This window comes from Anastrepha ludens, chromosome 3 (genome assembly GCF_028408465.1).
Source record: "Anastrepha ludens isolate Willacy chromosome 3, idAnaLude1.1, whole genome shotgun sequence".
Lineage (NCBI taxonomy): Eukaryota > Metazoa > Arthropoda > Insecta > Diptera > Tephritidae > Anastrepha > Anastrepha ludens.
In genome coordinates, this window is record NC_071499.1 from 122119442 (window position 1) to 122136206 (window position 16765).

At 41.8% G+C, this 16765-nt stretch overlaps 2 protein-coding genes and 1 long non-coding RNA gene across 3 annotated transcripts; all 3 read right to left on the reverse strand.

Moving 5' to 3' along the window:
* Positions 1 to 242: 242 nt before the first annotated feature.
* Positions 243 to 8525, reverse strand: LOC128858965 (kelch-like protein 1). Its single transcript, XM_054095594.1, has 7 exons — positions 8330 to 8525; positions 7852 to 8209; positions 4847 to 5155; positions 4464 to 4777; positions 3067 to 3271; positions 747 to 833; positions 243 to 692 (listed from the first exon to the last, which is right to left on the reverse strand). The coding sequence occupies exons 1-7, from the start codon at positions 8455 to 8457 to the stop codon at positions 462 to 464; spliced, it is 1632 nt and encodes a 543-aa protein (XP_053951569.1). The 5' UTR covers positions 8458 to 8525; the 3' UTR covers positions 243 to 461.
* A 433-nt stretch (positions 8526 to 8958) lies between these two features.
* LOC128856740 (uncharacterized) lies at positions 8959 to 9719 on the reverse strand. Its single transcript, XR_008453862.1, has 2 exons — positions 9684 to 9719; positions 8959 to 9622 (listed from the first exon to the last, which is right to left on the reverse strand). It is a non-coding gene; the product is annotated as an uncharacterized LOC128856740 (long non-coding RNA).
* Positions 9720 to 12247: 2528 nt separating this feature from the next.
* Positions 12248 to 15941, reverse strand: LOC128857707 (uncharacterized). Its single transcript, XM_054093451.1, has 3 exons — positions 15861 to 15941; positions 14693 to 14894; positions 12248 to 14588 (listed from the first exon to the last, which is right to left on the reverse strand). The coding sequence occupies exons 1-3, from the start codon at positions 15939 to 15941 to the stop codon at positions 12496 to 12498; spliced, it is 2376 nt and encodes a 791-aa protein (XP_053949426.1). The 3' UTR covers positions 12248 to 12495.
* Between the last annotated feature and the right edge of the window lie 824 nt (positions 15942 to 16765).

The following is a 16765-nucleotide window of genomic DNA, read 5'->3' on the forward strand; positions in this document are numbered from 1 at the left end:
AGACCTGAACGACATGGTCAAACCAAACTGCTTCACGAGAACGCCGGGCTCCATGTTGCACATGGCGTCAAAACTGCAATCCGAGAGCTCGAATGGGAAGTCCGGTGCTTCAGCATGCCATCTTTTCCGCTCCCTGATGTTATTTTCGATAACAAAGAGATCCTTAAAAACTTCTTTGACACCAGACCATGCGATTTTTGGTGGAACGGCATCAACAAATAGATCGAGAGGTGGGAAGATTTAACTTAGGGGTTAACTTATTGATATAATTATTGATTTTCGGTAAAAACGCGACGAACTTATTCCGTACAACACAATTGCTATAGTTTGAGAAATCCAGCTGTATAATTTTTCACGTTGCAAAGATGAAACGGCCACGATTATTACTTTAATAATTATAAAATATATTTCTGCTCATTTCACAAGTCTGTTTCTAATATTTAGCTCCATTAAAAGCATTTCTAGTTAATTGCTTCTTCCTTTAGTTTTTCTACCAATTTCGTGGGCACAGGAAAGCAACTGTAAACTCCTGTTTCTGGTAGTGCCTTCTTTATCTGCCATTGGTCGGTTGACACATCATAAACCTCAACAGTATCATCCACCTTTGTGGATCCGGCACCACCAAAAACCCATAGTTGTCCACCTATTGATTCAGCACACATATGTCTACGCGCAATATTTAAGCGGGCGATCTGTAAAGAAAGCCGGTTTGAAAAAAAATCAGTTAAATTCCGATTAAGATCAACCTTTGTCCATTCGTCCCGCCGGGGGTCGTACCGTTCAACGTTGCCTAATCCGCCCATCACATATATAAATTCCTGGTGTACAGCGACCTGTAAAGTATTTATATATTTTAAAGCTTGTTTATTAATGTATATTAAAATATTTTGAAATATACAAATACATATGCGATTCGTTTTCATTTGTTGATTGCATACTAGGTTGTTCAATAAGTTTTGATACTAGTCTAAAGTTTTTTTGTTTAAAAGCAATTTAGTATGGACGTATTACAATATGTTTTACAAGGGAAAAAATCAGGTATCATGCAGTGATTGAATTTATATTTTTGAAAGGTTTATGTAGGTAGGTATAGTGGTTGTCAATTGACACACCTAGGCCTGCTGTAGACCCATTGTGATACCACCAGGGCTGTCCCCTCTCCTCACTCAACATTGCCCTCATTGAACCAACCTATGGCTTTAATATATCTAACAAGGCTTGTTATTTTTAAATTGGCTACTTCTGCCAAGTTATTCAAAGAACTTTTTCTAAAATATTGAATCTTTTTCTATCCAGAGCCTTGCACCCGCACAGAAAATGTCCTATAGACTCTTCTGCTTCAATGTCGTTACAGCTTCTGCAATAGTCGTTATAGGATGCTCCCAATCTACTGGGATGCCTGCCAATCAGACAATGCCCTGTTAGAACCCCAAGAAGATTTCTCTTGTCCTTCTGGCCACGCCATTCTATTTGTTGCGCAGGTCAGGGACTGAGTCCATAACCCGTTGGCAGCTCTAATAGTGAGTTTGTCTATAAGCAACTTACAAGTTGCTAAAGGTATAGGAGGTATGTTTGCTTTGTCTGGTTGGATTGGTAATGTGGTACGCAATCTCGGTAGTTCATGTTTTGCAGTTGCTTGCTATGTCGCTGTAACCCGGCACCCAGATCAGGTTTATTGTTAAGTACTGTGATAGTTCTGTTAAAACGTCGATACATTCTTTTACTCTCTTCTATTAATATTAGGTGATTTAGTCTAGTTAGATTTAGGGCTAACAGGCTTTCCCTGATAGCCAGTATTTCAGCTTGAAATACACTACAGTGATCCGGTAGCCTAAATGAAATGCTGGCAGTCATTTCTCAGAGTGAAGGCCTCCGTCACCTTTTCATTTAGCGTATCTGCGTATTTTCGAGAGGACCAACGTCGAAATTACGAACCTGCCTAACAACAACTGTTCTGTAAATTTCACAAGTCTCTCGGCGACACCCAAACCAGTCACGGCGCCTGTTATGGCCTCCGGTAAGATGTTGTTGAAAACGCTCTCTGTGTCTAGTAAGGCTACCAGGGAATACTCTTTATTCTCTATTGATTTCTCTCTTTCTGTACCTAGTGAATTTAGTGCTGCCGCTGTGGATCTGAAAGAGATTTAGTAGAATGCGACTTTCACAGCAACATTTAGAGCTCTTTCCTCTACTTTTCCTGTTGGTGGTCGACGTGGCATTCAATGGAAGCTTGATAACACCATGCTGAGATACCTGACCTATGCCGATGACATCTGCTTACTGTCACTCAAGCTTTCTGATGTTAAGACTATGACAACGTCCGTGCCACAGCAACTTCTTTCGGCTGGATTTAAAATCAACGTCAATAAAACTAAAGCCTTGTATCTTAACAGTACCGCTTCTGAGTCATTGGAAGTCGGTAGGTAGCAGTTCTAGAGCGTGGATAAGTTTTGCCACCTTGCCAGTATTGTCGACGCAAGTTGAGGCTCTGACATAGATATTGAACAAAGAGTATGCACAGCGAAAGCGAAGTCTGCGTTGGGCATTCTCGCGCCTCTATGGCAGAACAACAACATAAGCGGCATGCATTAAATCTGTGCTGCTGTATGGGTGCACTACTTGGACAATCACAAAACGCCTTCAAATTTTCACCAATCGCTGCCTTCTACGCATACTATGAATCTTCTGGCTCCGTAAATTAAGCTAGCCCGACTTTCTTGTGATTACCAATCAGGTCGAGATTGCCTGTGAAGTGCGGAGAAGGAAATGGCAATGGATTGGTCACACACTTCGAAAAGACGATCACAACGTGGCTAAAAAAGTGTTGATGTGGTACCCTTTCCAACAAGCAGGACGTTCAGTTGGAAGACCTCGTACCACCTGGCGCAGATCAACCGAATCCGAAATGGCAACTCTTGTCTTATCATGGAGTGAACTGAGGGTCATAGCACAAAACCGTACTCGCTGGCGATCTGGAATTGTTAACGCCGAGGGGAGTTAAAAGAAAACATATATATTATCGAACCGCAAAACTCAGTGCACAACCTAGTACAAGTAAGCATTTACTGCTGGATTTTTTATTTTCGCAATCATAGAGCCGCACGCTGTCCAACGATTTGTAGCTGCATGGTAACGTTCAACGATGTTTACTTGGGTACCATTGCTTCCTCCAATTACATATATGTAGTCATTCAGAACTGCAGTACCGGCAGCGGCACGTGGCGCAGCTAAGCTCGCTACATAATGCCATTTAGAAGCTGAGACATCGAATCTGTGTAGTGAAAGGGTATATTAGTATATAACTGAACTGTACTTGTTCGTATGTATTGAACAAGGGCGATTCAATAAGTACTCGAGGTTGATGGCAGAGGGCGTTTTTGGGGGAAGTTGGTATTAGTAACGTGTGTTACCATCTAATTATAAAACGACCATCTACAAGACTAATTGATGTGTTAGTTTGGATTTGACAGGAGAAAAATGCGAGGAGATAAAAGCAAAGTTCGTTGCTGTCTATGGGTACGCTCGCCATCTGTGCCCACAGTTAGATAGGACGTCCGGCAGACGTGGTTACCGAGGAAATCATTCAAAATGACCACGTCATGATTTTCGCTAATCGACGAACGAAAGTGCGCGAAGTAACAGACACCATAGGTGTGTCGACCGGAGGAACGGCAATTAATATTTTACATGATAAGTTGGCGATGAAAAACTTGTCAGTCCGCTGGGTGCCGTTGTGTTGCTTACAAGCAACAACAAGCGGATGCGGCTGTTGACTTCGAAGCAGTGTTTGGAGCAATTGAAGCGATATCCGAATGGATATTAGCGTCGAGTGAGGTGACACCGTTGATGAAATCTGGATTCATCATTACAAACCAGAAACAACAATCAAAACAATGGATTTCTCCCAGTGAATTGGCTCCAAAGCGTGTGAAGACAGTCCCATCGACCGGAAACTGCGTCATCCTCATGTAGTTTTTATAAACAGGAAGAACGATCACTGGACAATACTGCAGTGAGTTATTGGACCGCTTTCATAAGAAATGGAAGGAGACACGGCCGCATTTGGCGAAAAAGAAGGTGCTGTTTCACCACGATAACGCACCAGCACATTCATTCGAAGTTGTCGCCACCAAACTGCATGAATTGCTGCCGCAGGCTCCGTATTCCCCCGATCTGGCTCCCTGCGACTTTTTCTTGTTCGTTAACATGAAGAAATGGCTCGCCGGGAAAAAATTTAATGCAAACGAGGAAATCATCGCCGAAACACAGGCGATTTTGAAGAATTCGACAAATCCTATTTTAGGAGGGGTTAAACAATGGCCGGAGCGTTGGGAGAAGTGTGTCGTTGAAAAATTTTGAAAAAAAAAAATGTTTTTTTGAAAAAACGGTGTCACCATTTCTAACATGGATACTTATTGAGTCCCCTCGTATGTATGATTGTATGGTTTATGTTGAAAGCATACCTTTCTACGCTCTGCAAGTATTTTGTGTATCTAGCTTGTCCACCTATTGCGTATATATTCTTATCCTGCACTGCGACACAAAAATCAACGCGAAGCTCTTGCATGCGGGGCAAAGCGTTCCACGCTTTAGTTACCAAATCGTAGGTATCAACGGCCCTTTCGTATCCGAAAACACTTATGCCACCAATAAAAAATATTTTGTTTTCCATGAAAGCTGCCCAAAAAAAGTATCTTTTCATATCTATGATAGTAACTTTCTCCCATTCTTCTTTAGCTAGGTTCAATTGGAGAATAGTTTTAGGTCCTGTCCAGTTCTGTAATTTTAAAATAATTTTATTTCCTTTTTCTGAGTTCGAATTGATTTAAATGAATTACATACTAACCTGTTGCACCCTTTGCACAGCCAACCAAGTGTTCATATTAGCGCGCTTCTTTATCGCTTCTGTTGCTAACTGTTCACAACCCGGGAGGGGCTTAATTACATTCAGTATAAATTCATCATTGAATTCGGTAAGCCTTAGAATTCCAATCAATGCGGGTAAGTATTGTTGGCGCTCAAATGATTTATATTTGTACCAGCCAATAATGGCCCAGAAGATATTAAATTGCGAAACGATACTCACGTCGACTTTTTTCATAACAATTTTCCACTGCTCCGGGCTAAGACCAAATATTTCGTTATTGTTGTTAACCTGAAAATAAGAATTAAATTTAAAGCTTTTATACTCTATCAGAATCTATAGGTACAATGTGCATCTAATCGTAAATATAAGGTGAAGTCCAAAACAAACAAGACTGAGCTAAGAATATTACGATAGAAGTTTTGTTCTGATAACTTCGAGTTTATTTATTCAAAATAGTCCCCTCTGGCCTCGATACACTGTTTTGCGCGACCTAAAAGCTTTTCTAAAGAGTGTTTCAGGTCATTGACCGGAATGTCCTTCGGGATGTCGGTACAAGTCTTTTGGATGGCCTCTACATACGCAAAGTGTTTTCCTTTCATGGCCAAGTGCAATTTTCCGATAGGTAGAAGTCACAGGGAGCAATATCAGGCGAATACGGTGAGTGATTGATGGTTAAAATGCGGTTTCTAGTCAAAAAATCAGTAACAAGAGTGGATCGATGAGATAGTGCATTATCATGCAATAAGCGCCAACTTCCACCTTCGCGGTATGCAGGGTGAATTCGACGAATGCGATGCAACAAACGCTTCAAAACGAAGAGATAGAAAATTGCATTGACGATTTCGCCCGTTGGCACGAACTCCATGTGGACAATTCCCTTGGAATCGTAAAAACAATTGAGCATCGACTTGATTTTTGATGGTGGCTCATCTGGGGCCTTCTATTCAGCACTTTGACGCTTCTGCTATATGTTGGAAAAGCCACGTTTCGTCACCAGTTAAAATGTTGTACAGGAAGTTCTCGCCTCTTCTCGCCTCTTTAATGAGGTCTTTCGAATGTTGAATTCTGAGCAATTTTTGGTCCTCAGTTACCTTGTGCGGAATGAAAAATGCACAGACCTTTCGTAAGCACAAATGATCAGTTAAAATGCGATAAATCGATATTCTGGAGATATTGAACTCTAATTCCATGAATTTCAACAATGATTTCGGTTAATTATTCATAAATTTACGAACTATTTCGATGAAGTTCTCGGTGATTACTGATTTTGGGCGGCCCGTATCTTCATTGTCATTTATGTCCTCATAACCATCTCTGAAACGTGTTAAGCACTTATCCACTCTGGCACGAGATAGACAATCATCGCCATCAATTTGTTTCATTAATTCAAATGTTTCGGTAAACGTTTGACCGATTTTAAAACAAAATTTGATATTAGCTCTTTGTTCGAAACTCATTTTTGTACCGATGACTCAAACATACTGACACTTTAGACGCAGAAATTAGTTTTGCTTGTTCCTTCGATTAATTACTAGATTTAACATTACTTTAATGAAATCTATTTGGTTTTTAATTTGAGAGGATCTGAACTGGATATACTGGTTACCGCAAAACGTCTTTTTTGAGATCAGCCTTAGCTACTTTCCAAATAAATATTTTTACTAATACTAAGTCTTAAAATACAGCTAAAAGATAGCATAAAATGTGTACAAATTTTTACATTAATAAATTTAAAAGCTTTCTCAGAAAAAATTCTGGAAAATTCACTTTTTTTCGGCCTTCTAACGGTATATAACCCCTTAAGCTTAAAACATTGAAAAGATATTCTTTAGATTAGAAATGAATTTTTAAAGCAAAAAAAAAAAACATGGAAGATTTAAAAGTGTTGGAGGAGCCGGAGAAACTGCTCCCCTTAAAGTGCCACTCTGACTAAGACTTTCGATTGCTTTTATACACTTCGTAAAAAAAATGTCTCTCACCAATACCCCTCTCAATTAGTGCCTTTCAAGCAACATTTAGTGCTCTGAGTAGAGTTGATTTGGGCAGCCAGGCAGCAAAGGTTACGGATATGTTAAGTAGATTAACGGCAAACATCGGTGGCCTAATTATGGCGGCCACAAACTCAATTCTCCTGTACGGCAGAATGGGGAATTGTGCAAAACTGCAAAGCCAAGCGCAAAGCACTGGAGGCTGTGCAACGAACAGCGGTACTCAGAGTTGTCTCAGCCTACCGCACTGTCTCAGGCGCAGCAGTCTGTTTGTGACCAGCGGTCAGATACCCGCCGACCTCATAGTCCGGGCACGAATGGATGCGTGGGAATTCAAGAAGAAACACGTCATCATTAGCTTCTCAGAACGGAGATGCCAAACTATGCTGCGGTGGCAAAGCCGATGGGACACTGAACCGAGTGGCAGATGGACGGCGAAACTTATTCCATCAATTGTCAAATGGGTCCAAAGGAACTTCGGGGAAGTGAACTACTTCTTAACTCAGTTCTTCTCGGGCCTTCGGGATACTTCCGAAAATACCTATACCACGTGAGCAAAGTAACCGATTCCAAGTGCATATATGTACTGCGAAGAGGCGCTGAGTGATGACACTGAATACACGTTTTTTAGTTGTAACAAATGGTACGCGGAAAGAAATGCACTGAGACGACATCGCGCCGAGCAACGTAATCAGCAAAATGCTTGAACGCGAGCACAGCTGGAACGCGGTAAAAAAATACATGGAGAACGTACTACAAAAGATTGACCTCGACACAGTGCAACGAAGCGAAGCCGCACATATAACAAGACACAAGAAGACGAGCCTATAGCATTAAAGCTGGCTACAAATATGGTGGACGCAGACGTGGGCGAATAGAATTGGTCGTTGTAAGTGCGAAGGCACTTCGAACTCTACCTCACCCACCGAAGAAAAAAATATAGTTTCCTCTATATTAGAATACTCTTAAGCCTTTGAAAATTGTATAACATCTCACCTTTTTGAAATGTTCAGCAACGTAATCAATTAGACGCGTTTCCAGTTTTTCACACTTTATATCAGCTTCTAGAGCGATCAACTTGCGCAACAAGAAATCGTCAATGTGAGCCATCAAATAGCTTACACAAACATCAATAACGCCATCCAAACGCAATGTAACGGCACCTCTGATCATACGCTCGGCATTACCTGCTGTTATATCTGTTTGCCCGTTGTAGCAGAAAATCACTAATTGCTCAAAAGTGTCACTATCCATATCCGTTATAGTCATTATGGTGCAGTCTGGCTCGGCTTTGTCGAAGAGTTCCATTAGATAGGGGCTAGCCCCTGCTAGGATTAGGCGATGTGCAGAAAAACTAACGCAATAAGAGCAGATGGAATCAATGTAGAGATTTTATAATAAAAAAAAGCGAATAAAAATAATAATTCAGTTAAGCTGAAATTTAAAAAAATAACAACAACGAAAGATGACTTACGCATAATCGGTATTGGAAAATTCAAATAAAATATCTGTGAATTTCTGTTCATTATAAAATGTATACACTTGCTGCATAACCTTCCAATTATGCTGGAGATCACTACGGTCCTTAACTGAAAGCTCCATTTTTGTACGAGTATATCATAAACAAAATTGATAATTTTTCCGCAAATCGAAAGGATTGACTGTGCCATTTGACAGCTGCAAACTCATTTTATATAATTTAGTATCGCTATAGTGCCTAAGTGCATACATTTGTGTATATATGTTGAGTATGTGTGTGTGCAACCGCAGTAGGGGTCGCATGAGCGTATTTGTTCTTTGTCTGAAATGAAAATACTGCGTTGCGAGTTCTTATCAATTTTTATTTCTCTAATTTTCACACATACAGTAGCTCAGACAAATATATTGCATATGCAGATCATTAGGTAAATGTTTACAATTTTTGTATTTTTCTATAAATAATTTATCTATAAATTACTGCGAAAATTTTTAAACGCAGAAATAATTGTTAAATACTTTTCATATAAACTTAAAAATATGTGAAAAAGTTTGAACTGATTACTTACAAAAGTACTTTGCTTTTGACCAGTAGTGACGTAAAGGGTAATTAATTAAGAGACATCCAGTTTTAAATGAAAATGAAACAACGAAATTTGTTTTTTGTTTTTTTTTTTGCGGATGAGGTTGTTTGAAATGCCTAATGCATCATCAAAGCTGTTGTCGCAGTAATGGTATGGCCGAGGAGTAAAAAACTGCTCCTCGTTTGGAACCATCACCCACCCTGGAACCGCTTTCGCATTACTTCTTAGCGGCATTGCATCTTCCTCATTACAAAGGTCTATGTGGCCTATGTGCCTGCGCCCAAGTGCCGCTTTATTATACGGAGAATTCTTACAGCGAAAACACTGATGATCTCCAACGTTTCTTCGCTACTTATCATCTTGCCGATTACATTTTCAGTTGTTATGTGACCGCCTACTACTACTTTTTACACTTTTTACTATTTTTGTGTACCACCATTCATGGCATCTATTTCTTAACCTGGACTTCCATTGTTAACACCCTGTAACGCACAACGGAATGGAAGCAACAAAAAAAAAGCAAAACATTTTTTTTTAGTGTGAAAGGTCAGCTTGTCACTACAGCCATCAGCCGAGAAATTAATGGATTTCCTTTTACCCAACCTATTTAATATAATATTTCGCGTGATAAGCATAATTGTCGCCGATCCAGTAGCGTGAATTTAACAAGATCCAATCTTTACAACTCCGCTGGGTTCCGTTTATTTCTAAATTTAAATTAGCAAGTACAAAAAATATTAAAAGTATAAATAATTAATGAATACTCACCGCGATGCGTTCTTCCACCTTCTTGGCTGACCGGCGACTGCTTAAATTATGTTCTCGTCCAGTTTATATACAATTTTAGGTGAACGGTTTCACCAATTGCATTTACCGTACTTTACTATTGTATAAGCAGCCAGAAAAGTGGAGAAACGCATCCCGGTTTACAAAACGGTGGTTATACATAAATTGGGGAAATAAGAAACAGAAAATTTACAATAACAAACGACGAATATCATAAGGTGGAGAGATGATAAACGGCAAATTTACAAAAATGAAACATAACGACTCATAACTAAAACTGCGTAATTAAAATAAGCGGGACTAAGCAACAATAATGCCAGACATATATATTATATTACAAATGTATTTTGTAGATTTTCTTCTTGTTTGCAAAATTCTCATAGGAAATGCGCAAAATACATTCCATAGATCAGAAATTTGAAAATTTATTCATAAAAGGGACTAGGAAAAATACTTCTGCGATCCACTGTAGTTATAAATCGCACAATTCATGTATGAGCAAGCGTGGGAAATTTATAGTCACGGCTGAAACATACAAAGGTCTCCAATACAAAATATGGGCTGAAAAGTCCTCGGGCCACAAATAAGGCAAGATTTTATGACTTATATCAAACTACCTCTTACCGTGGGAAGACCCAGAACGGTGTCCATTAAATGGACCAATACCCACGTCTGGGTCCATCATATTTGTAGCCAGGTTCATGCTATAGGCTCGTCTTCTAATGTCTCTGTGCCGTCATAATAGTGGTATGTGTGGCATGCTCTCAGGTTCTTCTCACTTGGGCGTATGGATGCTATACGCTATCGAGGTTTCTTAGTACATTTCGTCGGTGCACCTGAGCTACTGGTCTAACATTCGATGACTTAGCTGCCCATATAGGAGCAGCATATAAGATGACTGAATCCACCACACTTGCCAGGAGGTGCCTTCTAGAGTCTTGCGGTCCGCCTATGTTTGGAAGAATTCTTGTAAGAGCACCGTTGACTGCCGCTGCTTTGGAACCCACAGCTGCTAAATGTTCTCAATTATTACGCCTAGATACTTTAGTACCTCTTGCGACAGTATTCCATGACCACCTATCCGCAATTTCATGAACTCTGTTTTTCTTCGCGCAGTTACGAGGACCGCTTCGGAAGTTGGCCGTATAAACTTCAGCCCCGCTGCAGAGAGCCATAGTTGGATCCTAGCTGTTGCATCATTACACTTCTCCTGCAGGTGGTCTAGCTTGTCTTGTCCGTGATCCACGAGAGCGATGTCATCGGCATAGCCTACCAGTGTTTCTTTATCCGGTAATTTTAAGCCAAGTACTCCGTCGTACTTAGCATTCCACAGTGAGGGTCCAAGGACTGATCCCTGAGGGACGCCACCAGTGACTTTATATGCCTTTAGACCGTCATCCTGCAAGATTCTATCCCTAAATCAGCTTCATATTATGCATATTAGATGTTCAGGGACTTGGGGATTTCTTAAAGACAGCAAAATGTTTGACCACCTCGCCAAATTGAGGTTGGCTAGATGACAGGCCAGAGTATTGTTTACAAACGGGCGGAAGCATTTTGCCGAGAGTAAACGCGAAGGAAGAAAATCAGTAACGGATTTCAAGCGTTGCCTTATATTTGGCTGGAAAATCATAACCAGCGATTGTTCGTGAGCTCGAGCACCATCAAGTAGATCAAGTTTTTGTTTATCGCCCCATTACCCGTTACAATGATACTAGTAGCAACGCGAAACGTCATGGAGGTGACCATCAAAAGACTCCAACGTCAGGTGAATTGGTTCAAAAAGTGAAGAAGCGTTTTGAGCGAAATCCCCGAAGAAGTACCAATCAAATGGCGAAAGAACTGAAAATATCTGACCGTAGCCTTCACCGCATACTGAAAAATGATTGCAAAGTCAAGCCTTATAAGATCCAAAAGGCGCTCACACCATTGCAGAAAAAAACAGTCGGATTTGAGATAGCGAAGGAGTTGCTTCGCTTGGCCGAAAGCGGTCAATTGCCGATCATTGTCTTTTCTGACGAGAGCATTTTTCAAATTGAGCACTTCGTAAACTCCCAAAACGTTGGGGGTTTTTGACTGATCGCGAGTGCGCCAAAATACCAGCAAGTCACATCCGGGCATCTTTCGATTCGTTTCTGGACCGTCTCAAGACCATAGTCAAGGCAAAAGGTGGTCATATCGAGCAAACGTAAATTGATTCTTAATTTTGTATTATTTTCACACATTTTTTACTTTGAATTGAATAAAAGTAATTTTCCAAACTACTAAATGTGTGGCCTGTTTAATTGGTTACACTTCGAGTGCCGGACTCTGTAGTATCTGAAACCACTGTAAGTTGAAAATTTAAAAATTCTCAGGAGCTGTTAATTGCCAGTTTGAGTTGCGAAAGCAGAATTAATATTTCTGGTAGTCTACATTCAGGCGCAAGTGTAAAAGTAAATTCCAAGGAAAGCGAACATTTTCATACTTTTATTACACAAATAAATATAAAATGTTGGTATTTCAATAATTAAATTTACTACAAATACAAACACAATTAAATACCGTTATAGTTTCTTTACATGTACATACTTAAACTAAAATTGCACTTGAAAATTGGCATATATTTGCAATGTTTAATACGGAAGTTGTAGAATTTTCGTTGCATAACTTCAGGCGGGCACATACAAATATATAACGACAACTAACAACAAAAGCGAATAAATAAAGAGTAAAACAGCATTCAAATGAAAATGAAAAATCAACCCAGCCTCGCTATTTCACCGTTGCACGCACCTGCGCTTGTAATTTGTACCTAATTTTTCGGTGGTGGGCGCAGTGCCAAATTTGCCTCGATATCTTTTACGCTCGCGCTGCGCAGACTCTTCTTATTCACATTGGGATAAGGTACGCCACCACCGCGTTTACCGCGCTTACTGCCTGCTGCGTTTGGTCGGCTAACTGCATACTTGTGTCCTCCATGTTGTGGTTCGCGCTCCCGTTCACGTTCCGCTTTGTAAGTGTGCTGGTAGCCGTAGCCTTCAGGGTTGTTGTTGAATTTCGGACTGTAGCTGTCGTATTCCAAACCTTTTTGCGACGCTGCGAGTGCCGTATAGACGGGTTTGGCGTGCGCCTCACCCCAACTGGCGCTACTGTCTTCATACTTATTTGACAACGGCTCCTTCTTTAGTACATACTGATAGGGATTCATAATCGGGTAGCCATCATCCGAGACTTGCGCACTCGCGACAGGGTTCGTACTCTTCTCATCGGACGACTCTGCTGGCTGCGCTGCCGGTTCAGCGAAGTAGCCCGTGTAGCCTTTATAGTCGCCACTTAGTTCGCTACTCGTCTTCAGTTTGCGATATTCGGCAGCCGCTGCAGCAGCCGCAGCTGCGGAAAGGGTGCGCGTCTTTTCCGGTTTGTACGGCAACGAGTTGATGTCGTGATAGATTTCGGAATTGAAGTAGAGCTTATTCGGTTTGTTGGTAACGCTCGCGCTTAACGAAGATGGGCGCTCGTCGGGTTCCTGTGTAGTCACCACATGCGATAAATCGAAATCCTCGATATTCTTAAGCGCGGCTGTGTGATCGAATTGTTCAAAAGAGCCTTTAAGCGGCAGTGTATATGGTTTCGAAATCGTTTTGACGGTGGCTGTTTGTAGTGGGGCGCGTGTTTTAATCTTATATACAAACTCCACATTCGGCGCCAGTGCCTCGCCTATTTCATGTGGCTGATGTGCGCCAGCTGGTGCACGATAGCCAGTCTCAGCTTCGGCCTGATAGCGTTGTGTCGATTTTAGTTGATGTTTGGCCGTATGGTGGCGTGCTGAGCTTCCATAACCGGATATGTTGGCTTGCGAGGGTGCACGGTGTGAGGCCGCAGCTGCTGCTGCAGCGTTGCCACCATCGCCACTAACATATACGGCATTGTGGGGTGGCGTAGAGCCGGGATATTTAGGACGTACCGTTGTGGAACCGATATGCTTCTCTTCGCCCGGTACTGTCACCATTTTGTAATATGACTTCTGCTCTTGTGGGGAAGTAACAATCTTACCTTCCGCCTCAAGCTCTTTCATGTATTTCATCACAGACTTTTCGATCTGTTTCATTATCTCTGCTTTTGGTATCTCTGTTGAGGCAGAAACACGCAGCTGCTCCGCCTCTGAGTCCACTTGCGGTACACCTTGCGCACCAGCCTGATACGCTGGCTGAAAGATATACTTGGTGCGATAATGCCGATCGACGCCATCGCCGCTAATCGTGTCACCGCCATTGTTGGCTTCGTATGAGTTGACGTTCTCGTCATATACCTCGTAAGAACGTGTGGCTGGCTCTCTGCTGTAAGTAGGCGCCGACTGCTGGGGCACACCATTATGTGCATGCACAGCGGTGGACGCTTGACCTTGATCCGTTTGCGTTTCGAATTGTTGGTGGCTTTCGGCTGGCTGTTGTGCTTGCTGGATTTGTGCCTGAAATTGTGCACGCAATTGTGCCTCCAGTATTGCTTTGTGATTTCCTTCTAATTCTTGCGTGGCATGTTGCTGTTGCTGTTGTTGTTGCAGCTGTTGTTGCGCCACATTATAGTATTCGTATTTGATATTGGCTGATGCTGGACTCCCGCGCTCATTCGCCGACTCATCACTCGGTTGTGACGATATTTTCGGTGGAGCCTGCACGGCGCTTTCCGTGGACAAAATGCGGATGGGTTCACGTAAACGCGTGCCGTAACGTTGCATTTTCATTGCATTCGCCACATATTCCTCAGCAGTCTCGGCATCTTCAAGTGAACCCGACTCATAAGGTCGTGCAGCATTTAAGTTGGTTGTATACTTGGCGGTGATCTGTGTGTGCACTGGTTCGCTTTCCGGTCGAATGAGGTTCATTTCCAGATTGCCGTAGGGGTAGTCTGTAACGAGGAAAATGTGTTAGTTGAAGATCTCGCTAGCTAAATGTTGCCAATTCTGATAAGACAATAATTATTATACCACTCAAGTAGAAGTATTTGCCTACCTTCTCCATCACTGGCGTAGGCTCCTCCTCGTCTTTGGGGATTTTTCTCGGTATGGCTAGCGGCAAGTGCTAGTTGATCGGCTACGGCATCAGATTTCGCTGTCACATCTTCGGTGGCCGCTTTGGCGCTACCTAGAGTCGGTCTGCGACGGCTGTAGCGTCCATTGCTATTTGAGTCGGCTGAGTGAAGCGAAGCTAAGAACTTCACAAAAAGAGAATTTCGTAAGTCAGAGAGGCTTAATATTATATGTTCGCGAAAGAATTTTGGAATATGTGGAATACGACTTTTCTACAGAGGTTAGTTTTAAAAATCGACCGCGATTCACGTAGCTCATGTGGCTTGACTATCAGAGCCATTTGGAATGATTAGTGCTAGGAAATCTATTGTTTCGTATACAAATCACAAACTAGGTTTAGGTATTTTACTTGGTTTTGTTTTTGGCAGTGAGGTTGGGTTAAAAATGCCTTCGATCCATATAGTAACCGTCGATACTACGCGTGCGGTGATTCGACTAAAAATATCTTTTCGATTTTTCCCTCCATTAGAGGTTCTAGACGGTGTGCTAAGAAGGCCACTTATTTACTCACCCTGCGTCCAGGGTCATCTGTTTTGAAAAACCTATGCTCAATGCTCTTCAGCATAAGTTTCCATTTCACGCCTCTTTTTTCGGATAATTTCCTTCACGAAATTTGCGACGGAATTACATTTTTCTTCGTCCATAACCATTTTCTCGATTATTTCTTCAGGTTTTCACCTCTCGCATTTAAAGAAGGTGTGTTCCGCATCATCATACTCAGTATCTTCATACATACAGTTTGGTAGCTTCACCTTTCCTATTTGACACAAATACTAAAGGCACCCATGTCCGAACAAAAACTGTGTGAGGTAATAATTAACCTCACCGTGCTTTCTTTATACCCGCTTGTTTAGATCGGGTATTAGTCTAGCTGTCCATCTATCGTACCATTCAGAGCTCCATCTTGCCTGCCAAAGTGTAAGCGTCCGGATTGTACCGGGATTCGTGAGATTTTTGCCTCCCATCTACGTTTGCGCTCTTGTGCTAGAATATCTATAGGGATGGTTCCGTTGATAACTGAACACGCCACTTATGCTACTATTCTGTATGAAGAAGGCACTGAGAGCGCAGGTACGTTGCACCGAACTCACATCAACCTTGTAAAGCCGCAGGTGGAAAGCCATAGCGACCTTTCCAGATACTCCCAGTGCGCCTCGTTGCATTCCGGTCATGTTTTTTATATATACAGTCACACCTCGCATAGTGAACAAGCACTGACCAACACAGTGCCCAATATGGGAACAGAAATATGCCTAACTTTCTCTCTTACAGTGTCGCTGAAGCGAGAGACATCTTGACTCTGCGGAGAAGGAGATGCCCTTGAGGCGTATAAATCAGCGTTCAGCGTTCCCATTGTTTTGGGTTCAAATAACAAACTGGATTAGAAAAGGAGCCTACTAGGAAACCCATATTTTCGTATCCAAATAAAAAGTGCTCTGCCTCATGGCCGTTGAAGTTGGATGCCATTTTTTCAGAGCGAAATAGTAAACTACTCTGAATAATGACAAACGGAGCTGGCTGCCACTAGGAAACCCATTAGCTCTGAGCCAACAAACTGAGATAGAGCATGAAAATCAGTGTTCAGCGCACAGAGAGTTTTTTGAAAGGAGGTTACTAGAAAATCCATTGTCTCAGATCCACATACCAAACAGGGCTGAATTATGCTCCTCGGAGCTGGTTGTCACTAAAAAATCTGAAAAGCGGTCACTATGAAAAGCAGGAGAAGCATTGTCATGAGTCATTTCTATAATAGCCAGGGAGCAACATCATCAAAGGAGAAAAAAGTCACAGAACGTCTTCAATCCGTAGAAAAATGGTATCATAGACGAGATCTATCAGTTAACGGGCGTTGTCAAACCCTTGATTATATGTCTAAAGAGTTGAATGTTGACAGATCAACCGTCGGTAAACGTTTGCACTCGATGGTTCAGATGGAATGGTCCAGAAAGCAGGTAACTGGGTGCCACATTAATTGAAGGAGAGGAATATAGAGAGG

Excerpts from the sequence above, each read along its gene's own strand:
- LOC128858965 (XM_054095594.1), bottom strand. The coding sequence starts at position 8,457 with ATGGAGCTTTCAGTTAAGGACCGTAGTGATCTCCAGCATAATTGGAAG. Across the intron at positions 8,210-8,329 it reads TTTTCCAATACCGATTATGC|TTTTTCTGCACATCGCCTAA; the intron begins GTAAGTCATCTT and ends TTATTGCGTTAG. Across the intron at positions 4,778-4,846 it reads CTGTGCAAAGGGTGCAACAG|AACTGGACAGGACCTAAAAC; the intron begins GTTAGTATGTAA and ends TTAAAATTACAG.
- LOC128857707 (XM_054093451.1), bottom strand. The coding sequence starts at position 15,941 with ATGACCGGAATGCAACGAGGCGCACTGGGAGTATCTGGAAAGGTCGCT. Across the intron at positions 14,895-15,860 it reads TGCGGCTTTACAAGGTTGAT|TTCTTAGCTTCGCTTCACTC; the intron begins GTGAGTTCGGTG and ends CTTTTTGTGAAG. Across the intron at positions 14,589-14,692 it reads CTACGCCAGTGATGGAGAAG|ACTACCCCTACGGCAATCTG; the intron begins GTAGGCAAATAC and ends TCCTCGTTACAG.